The sequence below is a fragment of the Culicoides brevitarsis genome, chromosome 1 (genome assembly GCF_036172545.1).
Source record: "Culicoides brevitarsis isolate CSIRO-B50_1 chromosome 1, AGI_CSIRO_Cbre_v1, whole genome shotgun sequence".
NCBI classification, from domain to species: Eukaryota; Metazoa; Arthropoda; class Insecta; order Diptera; family Ceratopogonidae; genus Culicoides; species Culicoides brevitarsis.
This window is the reverse complement of record NC_087085.1, coordinates 45,031,177-45,050,641: the sequence shown is the minus strand read 5'-3', so window position 1 is coordinate 45,050,641 and position 19,465 is coordinate 45,031,177. Positions and strand designations below refer to the sequence as shown.

The 19,465-nt window shown below is 24.6% G+C and overlaps 2 protein-coding genes across 2 annotated transcripts; both read right to left on the bottom strand.

The window, feature by feature from the left end:
- Positions 1-1,553: 1,553 nt before the first annotated feature.
- LOC134837184 (high mobility group protein 20A) lies at positions 1,554-2,752 on the bottom strand. The gene has a single exon (XM_063852546.1). It carries the CDS (start codon positions 2,673-2,675, stop codon positions 1,713-1,715), a length of 963 nt encoding a protein of 320 aa, XP_063708616.1. The 5' UTR covers positions 2,676-2,752; the 3' UTR covers positions 1,554-1,712.
- Positions 2,753-6,429: 3,677 nt separating this feature from the next.
- Positions 6,430-12,741, bottom strand: LOC134827904 (probable citrate synthase 2, mitochondrial). Its single transcript, XM_063840776.1, has 4 exons — positions 12,610-12,741; positions 9,793-9,951; positions 8,931-9,517; positions 6,430-7,624 (listed from the first exon to the last, which is right to left on the bottom strand). The coding sequence occupies exons 1-4, from the start codon at positions 12,655-12,657 to the stop codon at positions 7,021-7,023; spliced, it is 1,398 nt and encodes a 465-aa protein (XP_063696846.1). The 5' UTR covers positions 12,658-12,741; the 3' UTR covers positions 6,430-7,020.
- Between the last annotated feature and the right edge of the window lie 6,724 nt (positions 12,742-19,465).

The window sequence follows — 19,465 nt, the reverse complement described above, 5'->3', positions numbered from 1 at the left end:
TAAAAGACATTTTCTCCTATAATTAAATATTTTTTGTAAATTAAAAAATATTTTTTGAAAAAAAAATTTACTAATTTTTTTTAAATTTTCGATTTAAAAAAAAAAATTAAAAATTTAAAAAAAATTTAATTTTTATTTTTTTTCTAAAAGAAATTACTTTTTTTTTACTTTTTGAAAAATAATTTTAAAAATTTAAATTTAAAAAAATTATTAATTTTTTATCAAAATTATTTTCAATGAAATTTTAGAAAAATAAAGTATTAAAAAATTAAATTAAATTAAAAAAAAGACATCCAATTTTAATTTCATTTCATTTGAATTTTTTTTTTTAATATTTTCTTCTATAAAAATATTTTTTCTGCTATTTTTATGTTTTTAATTTTTAATTTTGGTTTTTAGAAAAAATATTTTTACTAATTTTTTTTCAAAATTATTTTTTTTTGATTAATTGAAAAAACTATTAAAAAATTCACTTCAAAAATTCATAAAAATTTTATTTTGAAAATCAAAATTTATAGTTTTATGGATTTTATCGTAAAAAATTATTTTATTAATTTTATTCAAATTATTTTCAATAAAATTTTATAAAAAAATCTTAAAAAAATAAAATTAAATGGAATTAAATTTTAATTAAAAATTTAAAATATTTAAATGAAGCATGAAAATTTTAATTTTTTTCAGACTTCAAAAATAAATTTTTTTTTTAAAAAAAATTGAAATTGAATAAATTTTTTAATCAAAATATTTAAATATAAAGTTAATTATTATTTATTTTTTTTATAAATTAAAAAATATATTTTTTTATTTTTATTTATTAATATTAGTAAATATTTTTAAATTTTTCTGTCGATTTTTAAAAAAATATTTAAAATTTTACTTCATTAAAAATCAATATTTTTTAATTAATTTTTTTATAAAATTTTTATTTCTTTTAGAGTTAAAAAAAAATATTTTATTATTTTTATAAAGTTTAAGCGAAAAAAAATGTTAAAAATTTTATCAAATTAAATTATTTTTTTATATTTAATTTTATTTTTTTCAGAATTTTTAAACATTTTCCTGTCAGTTAAAAAATAAATATAAAAAAAATAAAATTTTATTTAAATTAATTAATTAAATAAATTAATTTTAATTTAATTCTTAGTTTTAATTTTTTTATTTTTTTCAGATTATCTTTAACGTATTCCGATTTTCAAAAAATAAAAAATCATTCGAATGTCAAAATAAAATTCAAGAATCGACGAAGTTCACTTGACAGCTGCTTACCCAATCTTTACGTAACAAATTTTCGTGTTTTTCTCGTGTCGACTACCAAGAAAAACCCAATTTAAAGTAAGTATTTCCATCAGATTTCCATTTCTAACACCTCTAACGTGTCATTTTGTCCTTCAGTTATGGCAGGAGCAGATTCAGGCGCTGAAAAACTAACAGGATTGTCGAAAATCTTCAATTCCTCGACAGTTACAGGCCGTGCCAATGTAAGAAATTTAATTTTTTCCCCAATGTTTCATCAAAAAATCATCTTTAAACGTTAATTTCTTCAATTTCAAGGTTGCAAAGGCTACATACGGCGTCATCGGATTGATTATTCTTTACAACATGGTCAAGCCAAAGAAAAAGTAAAGTTTGGAAATGATGTTTTGCAGCATGATCTTCGCTCTGGATTCGCGACAAATATGAAATAAAAGCAAAAAAAAGTTAAAATTAGCAAATTAGGTGTTTATTGATTGAAAATCGAGTTTTCGAATGGCTTCTTTGGCCTTTGTCAGTGTAGCGGGCGAGCCATTGAGATTACTCAATTCGTGCATGTACGCGTCGATATTTTCCATCGTTGGAAGGAGTTTCTTGTCGGGCAGCGGAATGCCTTGTAGTGCCGTTGACAGTAAAGTTCGGAGCTCTTTGAGGTACTTTTCGAGGGCGGAATTTTTCGTGTTGAGAGCATTTTGTTCGATTTGGAGCTTTTCGACGCCTCCTTTCATACTTTCGACGTAACGTTCGAGATTTGAGTTTTGTTGCTGCAAATCCGTCAATTTTTTACGAACAATTTTCAATTCACTCTCAACTTCTTTGTTGTGCTCCAAAAACTCCTCCGTGAATATTTGGATGTCACGATCGCCTTCTTTCAGGGGTTTTTCCGCAGTTTGTGGGACGGAAGTTGATTCTGCGGGTTTTTCTTTCGTTTCGCCGTCATTTTCAGCTGCTGTGTCTTTATTTCCCTTCTTTTTTTTCTTCTTTCGACGCAATTCGACGTTATGGGTCTTGCTGTATTCCTTCATTTCCTCCAAATATCGCATTTTGTCCTTTTCCGCTTCGTTCATGTACGCTTGTTTCTTCTCCTCGGGCAGTTCAAGCCATTCTGTAGCAAGTTGTTTCGTGATTTCAATGTGACTTTTCGATGGATTTTCTTCCTTGATGCTTGCTCGACGTTCATTTGTATATCGCACGTAACCAGTAAGGGGATAACGAGGCGCATCGGGGTTTAATTTCCTTCTTTTTGTGCGTTTTCTGACTTTTTTTGAGGGGTTTTCTTCTGAAACGCCGGCGGTTTCATCTCCATTTGGGGTCTTTGTTGCTTTTGCATCTACTTTTTCGTCGCATTTTGTGAGAATTATTTGGGCTTCGCTCATTTTCTTCTCCTCAGAGGGCTTTGATGGAGACTCTGTTTCACCAACCATTGTGAAAAATACGAGATTTTAAAAGTTTTTTGTGTGAAATTAAAGATTTTGTTGTTTGCGGCGATGATGAATCGAATTTTTTCATCGACTTTTTTCGATCAGAGGCTCGTGACGACTTGCATGAGGAAATCCATAGTGACGTTGAGGGAATTTTTTTTCAAAATAGGAGGGGGAGGCAAAAATAAAAAAAAATTGGAGCGGCCTAACATTTAAAAAGATTGAAAAACTTTTCAGAAAATGTTAAAAAATTTTAATTTTTAGAAAAAAAAATTTTTTGCATACGTAATTGATTTTTTAGTAAGATTATCGAAAAAATTACTTAATATTTTAATTTTTTGAAAATTTTTAAAAAATAAAATAAAAATAACAAACTTAGTTTTTCTCTTGATTTAGTTTTCATAACAAAACTATGTCAAAGAAAAAATTTTTTTTCAGTTTCAATTTTTTGGCAGTTTTGAGTTATAAAATGTTTAAAAATGATAAATTAGAGCCCTCTGATAAATTTTTATCCATTTGGAGCAAGATTTGACAAAAATTGCTTTGACACAGTTTTTTTTGCTCTTGATTTAGTTTTTAAAACAAAACTATGTCAAAGGAAAAAAATTTTTTTCAGTTTCAATTTTTTGGCAGTTTTGAGTTGAAAAATGTTTAAAAATGATAAATTAGAGCCCTCTGATAAATTTTTATCCATTTGGAGCAAGATTTGACAAAAATTGCTTTGACACAGTTTTTGACACAGTTTTTTTTGCTCTTGATTTAGTTTTCAAAACAAAACTATGTCAAAGGAAAAAATTTTTTCAGTTTCAATTTTTTGGCAGTTTTGAGTTGAAAAATGTTTAAAAATGATAAATTAGAGCCCTCTGATAAATTTTTATCCATTTGGAGCAAGATTTGACAAAAATTGCTTTGACACAGTTTTTGACACAGTTTTTGACACAGTTTTTTTTGCTCTTGATTTAGTTTTTAAAACAAAACTATGTCAAAGGAAAAATTTTTTTTCAGTTTCAATTTTTTGGCAGTTTTGAGTTGAAAAATGTTTAAAAATGATAAATTAGAGCCCTCTGATAAATTTTTATCCATTTGGAGCAAGATTTGACAAAAATTGCTTTGACACAGTTTTTGACACAGTTTTTTTTGCTCTTGATTTAGTTTTTAAAACAAAACTATGTCAAAGGAAAAATTTTTTTTCAGTTTCAATTTTTTGGCAGTTTTGAGTTGAAAAATGTTTAAAAATGATAAATTAGAGCCCTCTGATAAATTTTTATCCATTTGGAGCAAGATTTGACAAAAATTGCTTTGACACAGTTTTTGACACAGTTTTTTTTGCTCTTGATTTAGTTTTTAAAACAAAACTATGTCAAAGGAAAAAAATTTTTTCAGTTTCAATTTTTTGGCAGTTTTGAGTTGAAAAATGTTTAAAAATGATAAATTAGAGCCCTCTGATAAATTTTTATCCATTTGGAGCAAGATTTGACAAAAATTGCTTTGACACAGTTTTTGACACAGTTTTTTTTGCTCTTGATTTAGTTTTTAAAACAAAACTATGTCAAAGGAAAAATTTTTTTTCAGTTTCAATTTTTTGGCAGTTTTGAGTTGAAAAATGTTTAAAAATGATAAATTAGAGCCCTCTGATAAATTTTTATCCATTTGGAGCAAGATTTGACAAAAATTGCTTTGACACAGTTTTTGACACAGTTTTTTTTGCTCTTGATTTAGTTTTTAAAACAAAACTATGTCAAAGGAAAAAATTTTTTTCAGTTTCAATTTTTTGGCAGTTTTGAGTTGAAAAATGTTTAAAAATGATAAATTAGAGCCCTCTGATAAATTTTTATCCATTTGGAGCAAGATTTGACAAAAATTGCTTTGACACAGTTTTTGACACAGTTTTTTTTGCTCTTGATTTAGTTTTTAAAACAAAACTATGTCAAAGGAAAAAAAATTTTTCAGTTTCAATTTTTTGGCAGTTTTGAGTTGAAAAATGTTTAAAAATGATAAATTAGAGCCCTCTGATAAATTTTTATCCATTTGGAGCAAGATTTGACAAAAATTGCTTTGACACAGTTTTTGACACAGTTTTTTTTGCTCTTGATTTAGTTTTTAAAACAAAACTATGTCAAAGGAAAAATTTTTTTTCAGTTTCAATTTTTTGGCAGTTTTGAGTTGAAAAATGTTTAAAAATGATAAAATAGAGCCTTCTGTTAAATTTTTATCCATTTGGAGCAAGATTTGACAAAAATTGCTTTGACACAGTTTTTGACACAGTTTTTTTTGCTCTTGATTTAGTTTTTAAAACAAAAATATGTCAAAGGAAAAAAAATTTTTTTTCAGTTTCAATTTTTTGGCAGTTTTGAGTTGAAAAATGTTTAAAAATGATAAATTAGAGCCCTCTGATAAATTTTTATCCATTTGGAGCAAGATTTGACAAAAATTGCTTTGACACAGTTTTTGACACAGTTTTTGTTTTAGTTTTTTGGCAGTTTTGAGTTGAAAAATGTTTAAAAATGATAAATTAGAGCCCTCTGATAAATTTTTATCCATTTGGAGCAAGATTTGACAAAAATTGCTTTGACACAGTTTTTGACACAAAGTTTTTAAAACAAAACTATGTAAAAGGAAATTTTTTTTTCAGTTTCAATTTTTTGGCAGTTTTGAGTTGAAAAATGTTTAAAAATGATAAATTAGAGCCCTCTGATAAATTTTTATCCATTTGGAGCAAGATTTGACAAAAATTGCTTTGACACAGTTTTTGACACAGTTTTTTTTGCTCTTGATTTAGTTTTCAAAACAAAACTATGTCAAAGGAAAAAAATTTTTTTCAGTTTCAATTTTTTGGCAGTTTTGAGTTGAAAAATGTTTAAAAATGATAAATTAGAGCCCTCTGATAAATTTTTATCCATTTGGAGCAAGATTTGACAAAAATTGCTTTGACACAGTTTTTGACAAAGTTTTTTTTGCTCTTGATTTAGTTTTTAAAACAAAACTATGTCAAAGAAAATTTTTTTTTTCAGTTTCAATTTTTTGGTAGTTTTGAGTTGCAAAATGATTAAAAATGATAAATGATATTTTGAATAAAAAAAATTTAAGTCAAAATCCTCTTATTATGAGGGCTCATGTACCCATTTTTGAAAATTGAGTTAGATCACCGTTCTCCGTCTCAAATTGAAGGTTTTGTCTTTAGAAACAACTTTTGTTTTGGAATTTTTCCAAATTTTGGTTTTCCGATGTACAGGAGCCATTTATAGATGTTAGCAAAAAAAATTGATGAAAAAAAAAAATTTAAGTCAAAATCCTCTTATTATGAGGGCTAAAAATGATAAATTTTTATCCAAACTTAAGAGAGAATATCCAAAATTGTAAACTGTAAAAAAAATTAAATTTTAGATAAGTTATATGAAATTTTTGAAAAAATTTATAAAAAATAAAAGTTTTTCGTTAAAATTTATTTTTTTAAAATTAACTAAAATTTTTAAATAGAAATTAAATTTATTTAATTTAAAAATTTTCATAAAGAATTTAAAAAAAATAATTTTTCGTTAAAATTTAATAAAAAAATAGAAATTTTTAAATAGAAGTTTTTCGAAAGCTTAAACTTTTGAAAAAAATCTTTGGAAAAATGCTCGAAAATAAATAATAAAATTGAAAAAGAAAAAAAAATCGAAAAAAATAAAAAAAAAACTTCATTTGGCAAAAAAAAAATTCAACAACTTTTTTTTTAAATAAGAAAAAAATTAAATTAAAAAAAAGACACAAAAAATTAAGTTTTCAACGGACTTTATTGCTGTATATATAATAAGTACAATATTTCATAAAAGGTATCTCGTCACCTCTGGATTATTATGCTGGAGGAGCTATTGTCTATCAATTACTTCATTATTATTCTTTTTTTTATTATTTTAATTTATTTTTAAAGATTTTAATTATTCGTCAGATATTTGGTCTCTAAAACTTCTCTGTTCCTTCATTTTTTTTACTCTATTTTGACTATTCTTTGTTTTTGGTTTCTCAAGATTTTGGTGCAAGAATTGAAAATAAAAGTTATTAAATAAAATAATTTTTATTCAACTATGACTGGGTTGTGAGCTTGCTAATGAATAATTGATAGAATCTTATCAATCACAAATTTTCTTCTTTTTAAGTTTCGTATTTTTTTTAAGAAATGGTAATAACTTATTATATTAACGTGAGAAATGAAAACTTAAATAGAGAAAAAGAATGTGTTACATACTAAAATAATTTAGCTTAGTCAACTTATTGTGGTTTTTTAATTTGTTGGGGATTTTTTTCAAGGTTGTTCTTTTTTTTCGTTAATTTTTTGTGTTTCGTTCCAGCGATTGTGTGAAAGCGTTTACTTGGATGTGAGTTTGATCAAGCCGTCAGTAGACATGGATTTGGGACGTTCGATGGGGAGACCGAGAGCACGATCCCACACGAGAGATGCCAAAACGCCCAAAGCACGAGACACGCCGAACAAGACGGTGTAGTAGTTCATCTCCTTGAGTCCGTAATATTGCAACAAAACGCCGGAATGGGCATCTACGTTGGGCCAGGGGTTCTTGACTTTGCCGAGCTCGGTGAGAATTGGAGGCACAACCTTGTAGATGTTGCTGACGAGTTTGAACAACGGGTCGTCGGGCAAGTGTTTCAATGCGAATTCACGTTGGCACGTGTAACGAGGATCTGTTTTGCGGAGCACAGCATGACCGTAGCCGGGAACAACTTGACCCGATTTCAAGGTCTTCCAGATGAAATCTTTGACTTTAGCTTCGTCGGCATTGTCTCCCAATTCGGAGCGCAATTTTTGCAGCCAAACCAATACTTCTTGGTTAGCCAAGCCGTGCAAGGGACCTGCCAAACCGTTCATGCCAGCAGCGAAGGAGAGATAAGGATCCGAGAGGGCAGATCCAACCAAGTGAACTGTGTGAGCGGAAACGTTGCCGCCTTCGTGATCACTGAAAAGAAGAAAAAAATGTTATTAATTTTTTTCATCTAATTTTTCAAAAATTCTTCAAAAAGATTAATTTTTTTTAACAAAAATGTTTTGAAAAAAATAAAATTTTAGAGATTTTATTTGAATTTTTGCATTTGATAATTTTTTGCTAAAAAAAATTTCAATAATTTTCTTGTCAAATATAAAATTAAATTTTCAAAGAGTTAAACTCAAAAAAATTAAATAATTTTTTTTTAAAAACAAAATTGAAAATTTTTTTCTCTGAAGCTAATCTCCTGAAGCTAAATTAAATTATTTTTTTAACTCAAAAAATTTTTTGAATAATTTTTTTTTCTTTTCAAATTAAGTTAATTAATTTTAAATAATAAATAATTTTTAAAAATTTATTAATTTTTCCTCAAAAAATTTTTTTTTCTAAAATTTTCTGTTTAAATAATTTTTATTTTTTTTAATCCAAAATTTTTTCTCAAAAAATTCTTTGATTTTTTTTTTTTTGAGTTAAAATGAAAAAATTTAATTTTAATTTCAGGAATTTTTTAAATTTTTTTTCAATAATTTTCATAACAAAAAAAATCAATAATTTTTCTATTTTAAAATGAAGTTACATTAATTAAAGATTTTTTTTAAATTCTCTTGTCAAATACAGTTAAATTCAATAATTTTTATAATTCAATAATAATTTATAATTTTATAATAATTTAAAAAAAAAATTAAATAATTTTCTGATCAAATGAAGTTAAATCAAATAAGCATTAAATTAAGTTTTTTTAACTTCACAAATTTTTACTTTAAAATATTATTTAATTTTCTTTTCAAATGAAGTTAAATTAAATAAATAATTTTTCAAAATTTATTAATTTTACTTAAATGTTTTTACTTTAAATGTTTTTCATAATTTTTTCTCAAAAAATTATTTAATTTTTTTTTTTGTTAAAATAAAGTTAACTTAAATTAGAATTTTTTTTTAATTCAAAAATTTTTTTCAATAAATTTCATAACAAAAAAAGAATTCAAAAATTTTTCTATTTGAATGAAGTAAAATTAACTAATTTTTTTTTTCAACTTAAAATTTTGCTCAAAAAAAATTTTTTAAATTTTCTTGTCAAATGCAGTTAAATTAATTTTTTTTTATTCAAAAATTTTTACTCAAATTTTTTTTTAAATTATTTTTTTGTTAAAATGAAGTTTAATTAAATTAATTATTTTTTTAAATATTCGACTTAAAAAAAATTTTTTTTTAGTTTTTTTTAAAGATATCAAAAAAAATTTTTTTTTTTAATTTTTAAAGAAAAAAAAAGAATTTTTACCTATGGATGGTCAAATACAATCGCATCAATTCAACGAATTCCTTCTCTTCAAATCCCAACATCTTGCAGAAGTTCGCAGACCAATCCAATTTGGGATCAATAGCACCGATTCCCTTGCCATCACGATACGTGTTACGATAAATTGTCGCCGCAACAACGGGCAATTTGGCAATCAAATCCATGCTATCCTCATACACGTATTCCCAATACTTGGTTTTGTGCACACCTTGAGCGTAAGCCTTTGCGTATTTGCTCTCGTGATTCAAGGCGGTAATGGCGCACGAAAATTGCGACATTGGATGAAGGGATGTTGGCATGTTGTTGAGCATCGTAACGACGTGTCCCGGCAAAGCAGCGCGATTCGCCCATTCCTTCGAGATGGCATCAACTTGAGCCTTCGTGGGGACGTCGCCCGTGATCAAAAGCCAGAATAGACCTTCGGGTAAGGGTTCTTCGCCGCCGGGAGCTTTTGGCAATACTTTTTGACATTCGGGAATGGAAAGACCACGGAAACGAATGCCCTCATCGGGATCGAGAACGGAAGTTTCGCAAACCAAGCCTTTGATTCCACGCATGCCGCCGTACATCTACAAAGAAAAAAAATTGCATAATCCGAAAATTTTGAACAAAAAAAAGTTGAAGGTGTAAATTGGCAAAATTAAAAAATTTTGTTTGTCTCACTCATTTTCATCGGTATTGTACTTTGTGACAACAAGCACGTGACAAAAATTACAAAAGATAAGTCGTCGTATGATAACTCGCACGAAATAAATTGTCTAATTGAAGCTTAACTAGACGAACACTTAATTTTATGATCCGCTATTTAACTAAAATTGAAGGAAATGGTTTCATAACGACTTACCATGTCGACCGTGACATCGCCAACTTTCGTGTTTCCATGTTGCTTACGGAAATTCTTGATGCGTTCCTGCTCTTTTGGGATCTTCTCCGCCAAAATTGCCTTCAAGTCGGTACTATCCGAAGCATTGCGAACATAGGTAGCGATCAACGGTAAGAATTTCTGCAAAAAAAAAAAAACAAACAAACAAATAAAAATCTATTTTTATCAAAATTTCAAGTTTCTCTTTCAAATCTCGTGTGACGTGATAAAATTCAGAAAATTCTCGCAAACTTTAAAGTTTTGTATTTTTTTTTTTTTTTTATTATCGGAGAAAAGTTGACGAGCAAAAAAAGTAGTTGGGCTATTTGCCAATTAAATTGCATAAATTATTTAGCGAACGAGAGTTAATGTGACTTGCACACGATCTCTTGTTTATCATCCAAGATGATGATTTTTGTTTGTTGCAAAGTGCTAAAAATGAATTCTCGCTTATTTTTGGTTTTATTTGCAACGACGGGAAAAGTCAATTAACTGTTATGTAACAAAAATTGTGTCATTTATTCAAGGATTTTTGAAAAATTGACAAAATTAGAATAAATAAAAAAATTAAATTATAAAAAAAATAAATAAAAAAATAATAAATAAAAAAAAAATTTAATTTTAATTTAATGAAAAAAAAATTAAAAATTCTGAAAATTTACTTTTTAAAAAAAATTTGTTAAAATTAATCAAATTGAAAAAAATAAATAACTTTTAACCAATTTTTATTTTTTTTTATTAAAATAATTTTTTAAAAATTTGAGCTTTTGATCTCTATTATGACAAAAAAGTCACCTTCGAGACATGAGAAAAAAAATTTAATTAAAAAATTAATGAATTAAATTGAAATTAAAAATTAAAAAATCTAAAAATTACTTTTTTTTAAGATAACTTTTGGTAAAATAGTTCAAAATGAAACATTTTACAAATTTTTAATCAATTTAATTTTATTTTATTAAAAAAATTTTTAGAAATTTGACTTTTGACCTCTATTTTGACAAAAAACGCCATTTTTAGATTAAGTCACCTTCGAGACATGAGAAAAAAGATTAGGATTTAATTGAATTTCGACGAAAATATTATTTATTTATATTTTTTCATTCAAATTTTTACTTTTTCAATTTTTTTAGATCAAGAAAATAAATTTAAAATATTTAATTTTAAAATTTCTCTTAAAAAGTAATTTTGTTAGTTTTTATTTTTTTAATTATTAATTAAATTTTTTAATTTAATTTAATATTTTTTTAATTTTTATTTTGTTTTAAAATATTAAAATTTTGAGAAAATTACAATTTTTAAAATTTAAACTTTAAAAATCAAAAGTAGCAATTTATGTCAAAAAATCGCCTTTCATTCACTTAAAGAACCCACACATTCATGCTCAACACGCATATTTACGTTTAATTTTACCTTTTATTCCATTTTTCGTACAAAATTCGTACAAACTTGACCATCATAACGGAATGTAAGAAGAAAGTTCAAAAACCAAATAAAAAATTCAAGTTGTATTTTTTTTTTACACACGCATAAAAAACTACTCTATAAAATATTTAACACTCGTTAACACAACTTTTTCAATATTAGTTCGACGTGACATTGAAATCACTCAATTTATTCTTTTCTAGTCATTCACGCAGCGACGAGACCAACTGTTTATGTTTATACCGGCTTTTAGTCGTCTCATCATGCAATTTTAATGACCAGATCGGCTGATTCACGATTTTTAGATGATAACAGCGAGACTTTTATTACAACAAGACTGTAATTTCGCTCAGTTGCGCGAAGAAAACCCTCGAAGGTCGAATTTATTTTATGAGGCAATTAATTAAGCAAGAAAAAAAAACTGAGGGAATTTTGTCTCATGATGATAATAATTGTGAAAAATAAAAATAGAGCGATTATCAGTGGCTCAATTTATATGCGAGATATGAGTGTGAGACACGTAACGAACAGTCGATCACATGTGTTGGGACTTTTTTCATTAAAATCGCCTCAGATTTGCATTTTTCTTACGTTTTTTTGTGATTTTTTGTCATTTTTGATTCAAAATTTTGCTCCAATAGCGAATTGACAAAGGTTTGAAGCAAAAAAAAATTTTTTTTAGAATACTTGAGAAGCTTCAAAGGTCGTTTTTTGTTCCAACTTCCTTCAAAGTTCACATTTAGCATTTGTCAAATTCAATGTAAACGTCATCAAATCACCTCTAACAGTGTTTTGTGTAATAATTAATCGCTCGCACGGTGATTTTCATTGAAAACCTTTTGTGTGTTGCACAAAAACCTCCAAGTGCATCAACGATATATCGATAAAGTGCATATTACGTATGGCCCCACACGATGCACGAGCCTTGAATGAATCGAACTGCACACGTTTTATACGCGAAAACGTCCCATTTGTGTCTCTCGTTACATAACGTGTGTAAAAAAATTCTTTTTTTCCCGAAATCATGTATGAAAGGTCAAACGATTCTTATCGCGAAGCTGCTTAAATGGCCTCAAATCGCTCAGATAATTTTTTTTGCGGCTGAAAATCATTCACGAAGACTTGATTGTATCATACGATGCCCATTTCGTACGCGGCAATTACATAATTTTTTTCATGCCAATTTCGATAAAACTTTTTTACGGGGACTTCAAGGTTGATTTTTTCGGGTTTTGTACGCGCTGGTTCGAACTTCATTCACAATTTTTGGAAATCTCGTCGTGTTTCGCATTTTTTTCTTCTTCTCTTGATGATGATTTTTTGATGACCGAAAATTTTTTGATGAATTTTTTTTTCGGATGATTTTTTGAGACTCACTTGATTCGCTTCCGCTAATTTTGTTGATGAGATACGGAACAAAGCCATATTTCCAGATATTCCAAGCTGCGATCAAAATTAGGATATTATTTGTAGAGAAACTTGACGTCGATCCCAATCGATTGATTCCTCAAAACTGACTGTCAAATTTTGGCTTGTCAGAGCTGTTTCCAACAGCATTTCCATTATTTCCAATATCGCTTCCATTATTCCAGGCTGGATGTCTGTTTCTATACGCATACACGGTACGATGATGTCTGTACGTCGCTACAGAAACCCGTATGTGAGCATAGTGTTTGTACAGAATTTTTTTCTGTGAGCTGGGAAATGTACAAAATCATTTTCTGTGAGCTGGGTCACGTACCGACATTTGATTGTGAGCTGGGGCCGGTCAGAAGTCGTTGTTTGTCACCTGGGGCATGTTTCTATTTTTTTTTGCATTGGGGCAGAGTGCCATGAGTGGTCCTTATCAATTTCGATCGTCTCACTCTGTCACTTGGATTTCCTCATGCAATTCAGTCACGAGCCTCAAATCAGCCGTTAATTATATAGATTTTCGAAAAAAAAATAAAAATTAGAAAATTGAGTTTTTTGAAGAGATTTTCCTTCGAATCATCTAACATGCTAAGAATATATTTGAAAAAAATATTAAAAAAAATTATTTAAAAAAAAATTAAAAAAAGATATTAAAAAAAGTTTTTTAAGAGATTTCTTTCGAATCATCTATCATGCAAAAAATATATTTATATTTGAGAAAAAAAATAAAAAGCAAATATTTATTAAAATGTTAAAAAAAATAAAAAAAATATGAAAAAAACATGGAAAAAATATTTAAAAAAAATCATAAAAATTATTAACAAGTCGAGTTTAATACCGCATTTTTTCTTCGAAATGCGGTAAAAAAAATTTAAAAAAAATATATTTAAAAATTATAAAAAAAAAAATATAAAAAAAATATTTAAAAAAATATTAAAATAAAATAAAAAAAAATTTAAAAAATATAAAAAAAATAAAAGAAAAATAAAAAAAGAAAAAAAAATTTAAAAAATTAAAAAAAAATATTGAAGAAAAATATTTTTTTTTAAATTATTTTAAGTTATCAATTAATTAATTAAGAAAAATATATTTAATAAAACTTTCAACTTTAAAAAAAAATTTATATTGAGAAAAAAAAGTAGAAAAAACATGAACTATAAAGTATGAAACAAGTCCTTAATGTGAGGGAGACATATCAAATTTTTAATTTCTCTCTGAACTTGTTAAACTTTTTCGCTATTAACATCGGCGACGTGAAAACTTAAATATTTCTCCATGAAACATATGCTCGGAAACGTATAGTTTCGCCAAAAACGAGTTGGTTTTAAAAATTTTGAGGCAAATACAATATAAATTTTATAAAAACAAAAAGTTTTTTAAGAGATTTTTTTGAAATTTGTAAAACAAAATTTTTAAAACTAAGTAATACTTACTGTTTCGGAAAAAAAATATTTCTAAAAACTTCATTTTCTCTTTATAATATAAAATTTAATGCCCCTTACGGGATAAATACAATAGAATTTTAAAAAAATACAAAAACCACAAACTCTCGAGCCCTTCGAAATAAAACATCATTTTTTTGTTCAAAAAAAAAGTTTATTCAAAAAAATTAAAATTTGGACATCTTTTAATTTTTCTTCTTCTGTTTTTTTTTTCATTATAATAATATTCTTTCTTCTTGCAATTATTTTTTTTATGTACTATAGCATTCATCTTTACTTTTTATATTATTACATTATTATTATTTTTTTAATTTTTACTGTTTTTTTTTATATTTTTTAATCATAAATGGTAAACTTATAAATATTTTCTTTTTTTATATTCGAATGCTTTTTTTTTATTATTTATATTGTATATTTTATGTTATCTGTTGTATATAGTGAATTCTATTGTTTATTATAAAATCTATGGACATTTACCGGTTTGTGTAATTATTTTGTTTTATAAAATATGTTTGATATTAATAATAATAATATTATATATGTTGTGTATTAATATTCATAAATATAGATTTATATTGAGGTAGTTCCATTTCTTTTGTTCCATTTTATGTTTTAAGAGGTTTCTGGTGTTTTTTTAATTTTGTTTTTTTGACATTTATTTCTGAAACTTCGCTTTTTGCTTTCGCCATTTCGCAGAGAAAAAGTATTGTTTAAAAAAAATATATATAAAAAAAGAAGGTAGTTAAAAAAGCATTAAATATATTAATTAAATTATATTATATAATATATTTTAAAACATCTTTACTATATAAAACTTTTTCTCGTCTCGTTTAAAAAAAATGGTTGTTATTTTTTATTATATCAAATATTTAAACTTGTAGCTCTACTATATAAATTAAAGGTATTATTATAATTATATATGTTTATTATATTATAAATCTAGACAAGAACATGTTGCAAAAAAATTAAATTTTAAAATAGATCCCCAACGTTTATTTTTTACACAATTGTTTATTTTTTCTTCTTCTGACACGGAACATATTTTTCGTTTTGTCGTCTGTTGAGTTCCTTTTAAAATTATATTTTATTTTGCAAAATGTTTTCTTTTTTATAAAAAAAAAATACATAATAAAAAGTAATTAAATAAAAAATTATAAAAAATCGTATTTGTATCGAATTTGGCATGCGAACTCCGTTAGGTTTAAATACTAGTATCACACACGTGTCCAATCGAAGCACATGCCAAATTCAACGCAAATCATTGACAGTTAAGGTAGCAGTAAAAACCTATTTCTTATTCTTTATGATTATTAAAACTAAAAATTCTCGCAAAGTATCCAGAAGTGTTATGGATTCTTATCTATATTTTTTTGTATTTTTTTTTTAATAATTTACAGAACATAACAATGACTTTACTCGTCTATTTATTAATAATAATAATAATTATTATTATTATTTAAATAAAATAATATTTTTATGTGTTTTTTTTGTGTGTGTGAAAAAATTAAAAATCGCGTGCATTTTCTCTACTTGCATTAAATACTTCCAACTATTTAATTTTTAATACGCTCTCTATTACATGAATTTTTTTTAGGGGTATCATTATTTATGTGGCGGACAAAATTAATTTTTTCTATATTATATGTATATTATATGTATATAATTTGTATATTATTTGTATATTATTTGTATATAATATGTATAAATTATGCATATAATTTATATATAAAAATTTTTGATATTTAGTATAAAAATTTTTTATACACAAATTATATACATACATATTATATGCATATAATATACAAATAATATACGAATTATATACATATAATATACATATAATATAGAAAAAATTAATTTTGTCCGCAGCTTTAGTATATATTGTGAATATTTTTTAGATTATATATTTTTTTTTAATTTTATGTGTTCCAAATGGTGAGTTTTATTTTATTTTATTTTTTTCTTTAAAGTTATAATAAAACCTAAGCCATCTATTTTTTGTTTAAATATTTTATAATTTTTTTCAATCCATTTTTTTCTTATTTCTATTTTAATATTTTTGATGCGTGATCAATATTTTATATTTTTTTCTAAAACTCCATTTTTGTGTGGATTTATTATTATTATTATTTTTTAAAGTTACTAATTTTTTTTTTGATGAATTTTTAATATTATTATTTTTTTTATGTGCCAACGTTTATTTTATTTTTTTTTATTTAATGTGAAATTTTATTTTTTTTCCTCAGCTTTAAGTATTTTTTTTTATTATTTCGAATATTTTTTGAAATTTTGATGCAAAAATCGTTTCCATTATTTTTTTTATAATTTTGAATCCATGTTAAGTATTTAATGTCGTTTTGCGTTTTTTTTTATGTTATATTTTTTTTTTGTTAAGATGATTGAGAAACCGTTTTTTGTGTTGTTTGTTTGGTTTTCATTATTTTTTTGGGTTTGTTTTGAAGAAATTGAATTTTTTTGAAGGTTAAGAATAAATAATTTTTTTTTTGTACTTTCTTGAATTTTTTGTACGCGCGTAATAAAAATTTAGGCGATTTCTGGATGTTTCTGATTTTATAAGAATCCATTTTTTTTTTGAGAAAATTTACCAAAGAATCATTTTGGCATGGCAAAAGCTAGTAGATGTGACTTTTAAAAAAAATTTGAATTTTTTTAAAAGTTTTTTTTTTTTTTTTGAGAATTCGGTGTGTCTTGTCCTTGTTTCTTGCCCTTTTCGATCTGGTTCAACTGCGTGTGTACTCTCTTACATTACATTTTGGCTGTGCTCGTTGTTGTTGCTTGTTTTTTTCTTTTTCGTTAGTTTATCAATCAGGTTTTGTCATTAATAATGAATTTTGAAAAAAAGTTGTCCAAAAAAAATTTTTTTTTTAATCTCTTATGCCCAAAATTACACAAAATAATAAATTTAAATCCGAGACGCGGCTCAGAAAAATTTTGATTTTAATAATTTCCTAAAATAAAATTCATAAAAAAAATCTAATAAACCAAAAATAATTTTTTTTCTTCTCTCAATTTTTTTTTTTAACATTTCTAATCATTCTAAAATTAACAAAAAAAAATAAATAATTAATTTTGACTCGCACACATTTACCTGACTCATTTTTTTTTTCTTTACATCTCTCAGATGTTTTTTGAGCACTGCCCTTCATTCACTTTTTTTTAACGTACGAAATACTCCTTAGATGTCTTTTTTTTATACAAACACAAAATAATATAATAAGACTTAAACGAACGATCATACTCGAATATCACACACTTCTAACTTTAGCTTGGCACAACTAAATTTATGAAGATTCTCTCTTTGTATTTTTTTCATCGTTTTTTTCTTTGTATATATTTTTTAATACATAACAATTTAAAAATATTTTTTTCGTAGCTTTTTCAATAAAATATCAATTAATATATAATACTTAGAAAAAATGTAACGATGAGACTCAACAATGTATTATATATCTCTTGATTTTCCTCTTTCTCTCTTTTCTTTCCTTTTTTTTCATTATATTATTTTTTAATAAATACAAAATCGTTTCAATTTCATTTTTTTTTATTCTTTTACAACCCCCAATAATATGTTTCATCTTTTGTAAATAAAATTGCGTGCGTCTTTAGGCCCAAAAATGCCGGTTTTGTTTAATAATTGACGACGACGCTACGCTTGATGATAAATTTCTTACAAAAAAGAAAAGATATAATAATGTCATCTCAATAAATAATTAAAATTTTCTTTTTTTTAATGTATATATAACATTTTAGATATATATATATTTTTGTATATATATAATGTTCGTCATCTTTTTTTTATGTCGCGGACAAAATTAATTTTTTCTATATTATATTATATATTTTATAATATATATAATATATATAATAAAATATAATTTAATATAATATAATATAATATAATATAATATAATAATATATATTATATAATATAAAATATATTATATATTATATTATACATATAATATAGAAAAAAAAATAATTTTGTTCGCATTTTTAACATCTATTCAATGTAAAAATAGTTTTGGGTGATAAAATTTGCCCAAAATCCCTTTTTTCCATAACATTATTAGTCTTTTTCTTTTAAGTTATTTTTTTATCATTAAATAGTTCCTTTGTATATTTATCGCGCGATGATAATAATAAGTTGTTAATTATTATTATTTAGTTTTTTTCGGTATTAACACACACCATTCTCTCTCTTTCTCTCTTCTTTCGTGTCAGCTGATGGTTACTGCCGATTTGATCTGATTTAGTCATTGTTAGGATTTTTATTACTTCTTAAATAAAATATTATAAGATAATTATTATTTATTATTAATGATAAGAAAAATGGTAAACTCATTTATTATTATTACATAGGTATTATTATTATTATTAAATCTTATAAATTATGCTTTTTAATATTATTTTTTTTTCTTTTTTAGGTAAAAGTTTAGCAAGTAAGAGGTAAACAAGATAAATTAATATAGAAAAAAAGGTAAAAACAAAATAATAAACATTCGTTCTGGTATAAAAAAGGTGGTTTCCGTAGTTTATAATAATAATTAAATAATAATTTTATATATTAGTTATTTATATTATTATTATAAATATTGAAATAATAACATTTAATAGGACACTTCGAGTATTTTGTTTGTATTTTAAACTATTTGGCGGACAATATTAATATTTTCTATATTATATGTATATTATATATTATACAATATTATATATAATTATAATATAAAGTTAATAATTATATATATTGATTATATAATATACATACAATATAAAAAAATTTAATTTTGTCCGCAGCTTTACTATTTAGTTAGTATAATAGCAACCCCGTTAAATTATTCTATTAATATACAAAAGAAAAATATTATTATTATCATTATATTTATAATAATTATTATTTTAATATAATAAAAAATGTGATATGATAAATAAATGTAATAAAAAAAATGTAACATGAAAGTTTGAACTATTGTTTTGATTATATGGTTTTTTGTTTATGTATAATACTATTTGTAACATTGTACTATTGTAGTTGTTTTGGATTTTATGTATGTTGCGGGATGAAAGGTATATAACAATAATAATAATAATATTATAATAGAGGATGATATAAGGCATTTGTTGGTAAAAAAAATTATTATTTTGTGTTACTTTACATTATTATTATTTTTTTAAACATAATAACAGGGCGATATTTTAACATTTTATTGGAAACTATTGAACAAATTTGCACTATATAAATGTTATATGTTACCAATCAAATCAACGATTAAACATAAAAAATTATAATTTAATTTTTTTTATAGTTTTAGTTTTTTGAAGGAATGTTTAACCAATTATTAATTATTATTATTATGTTT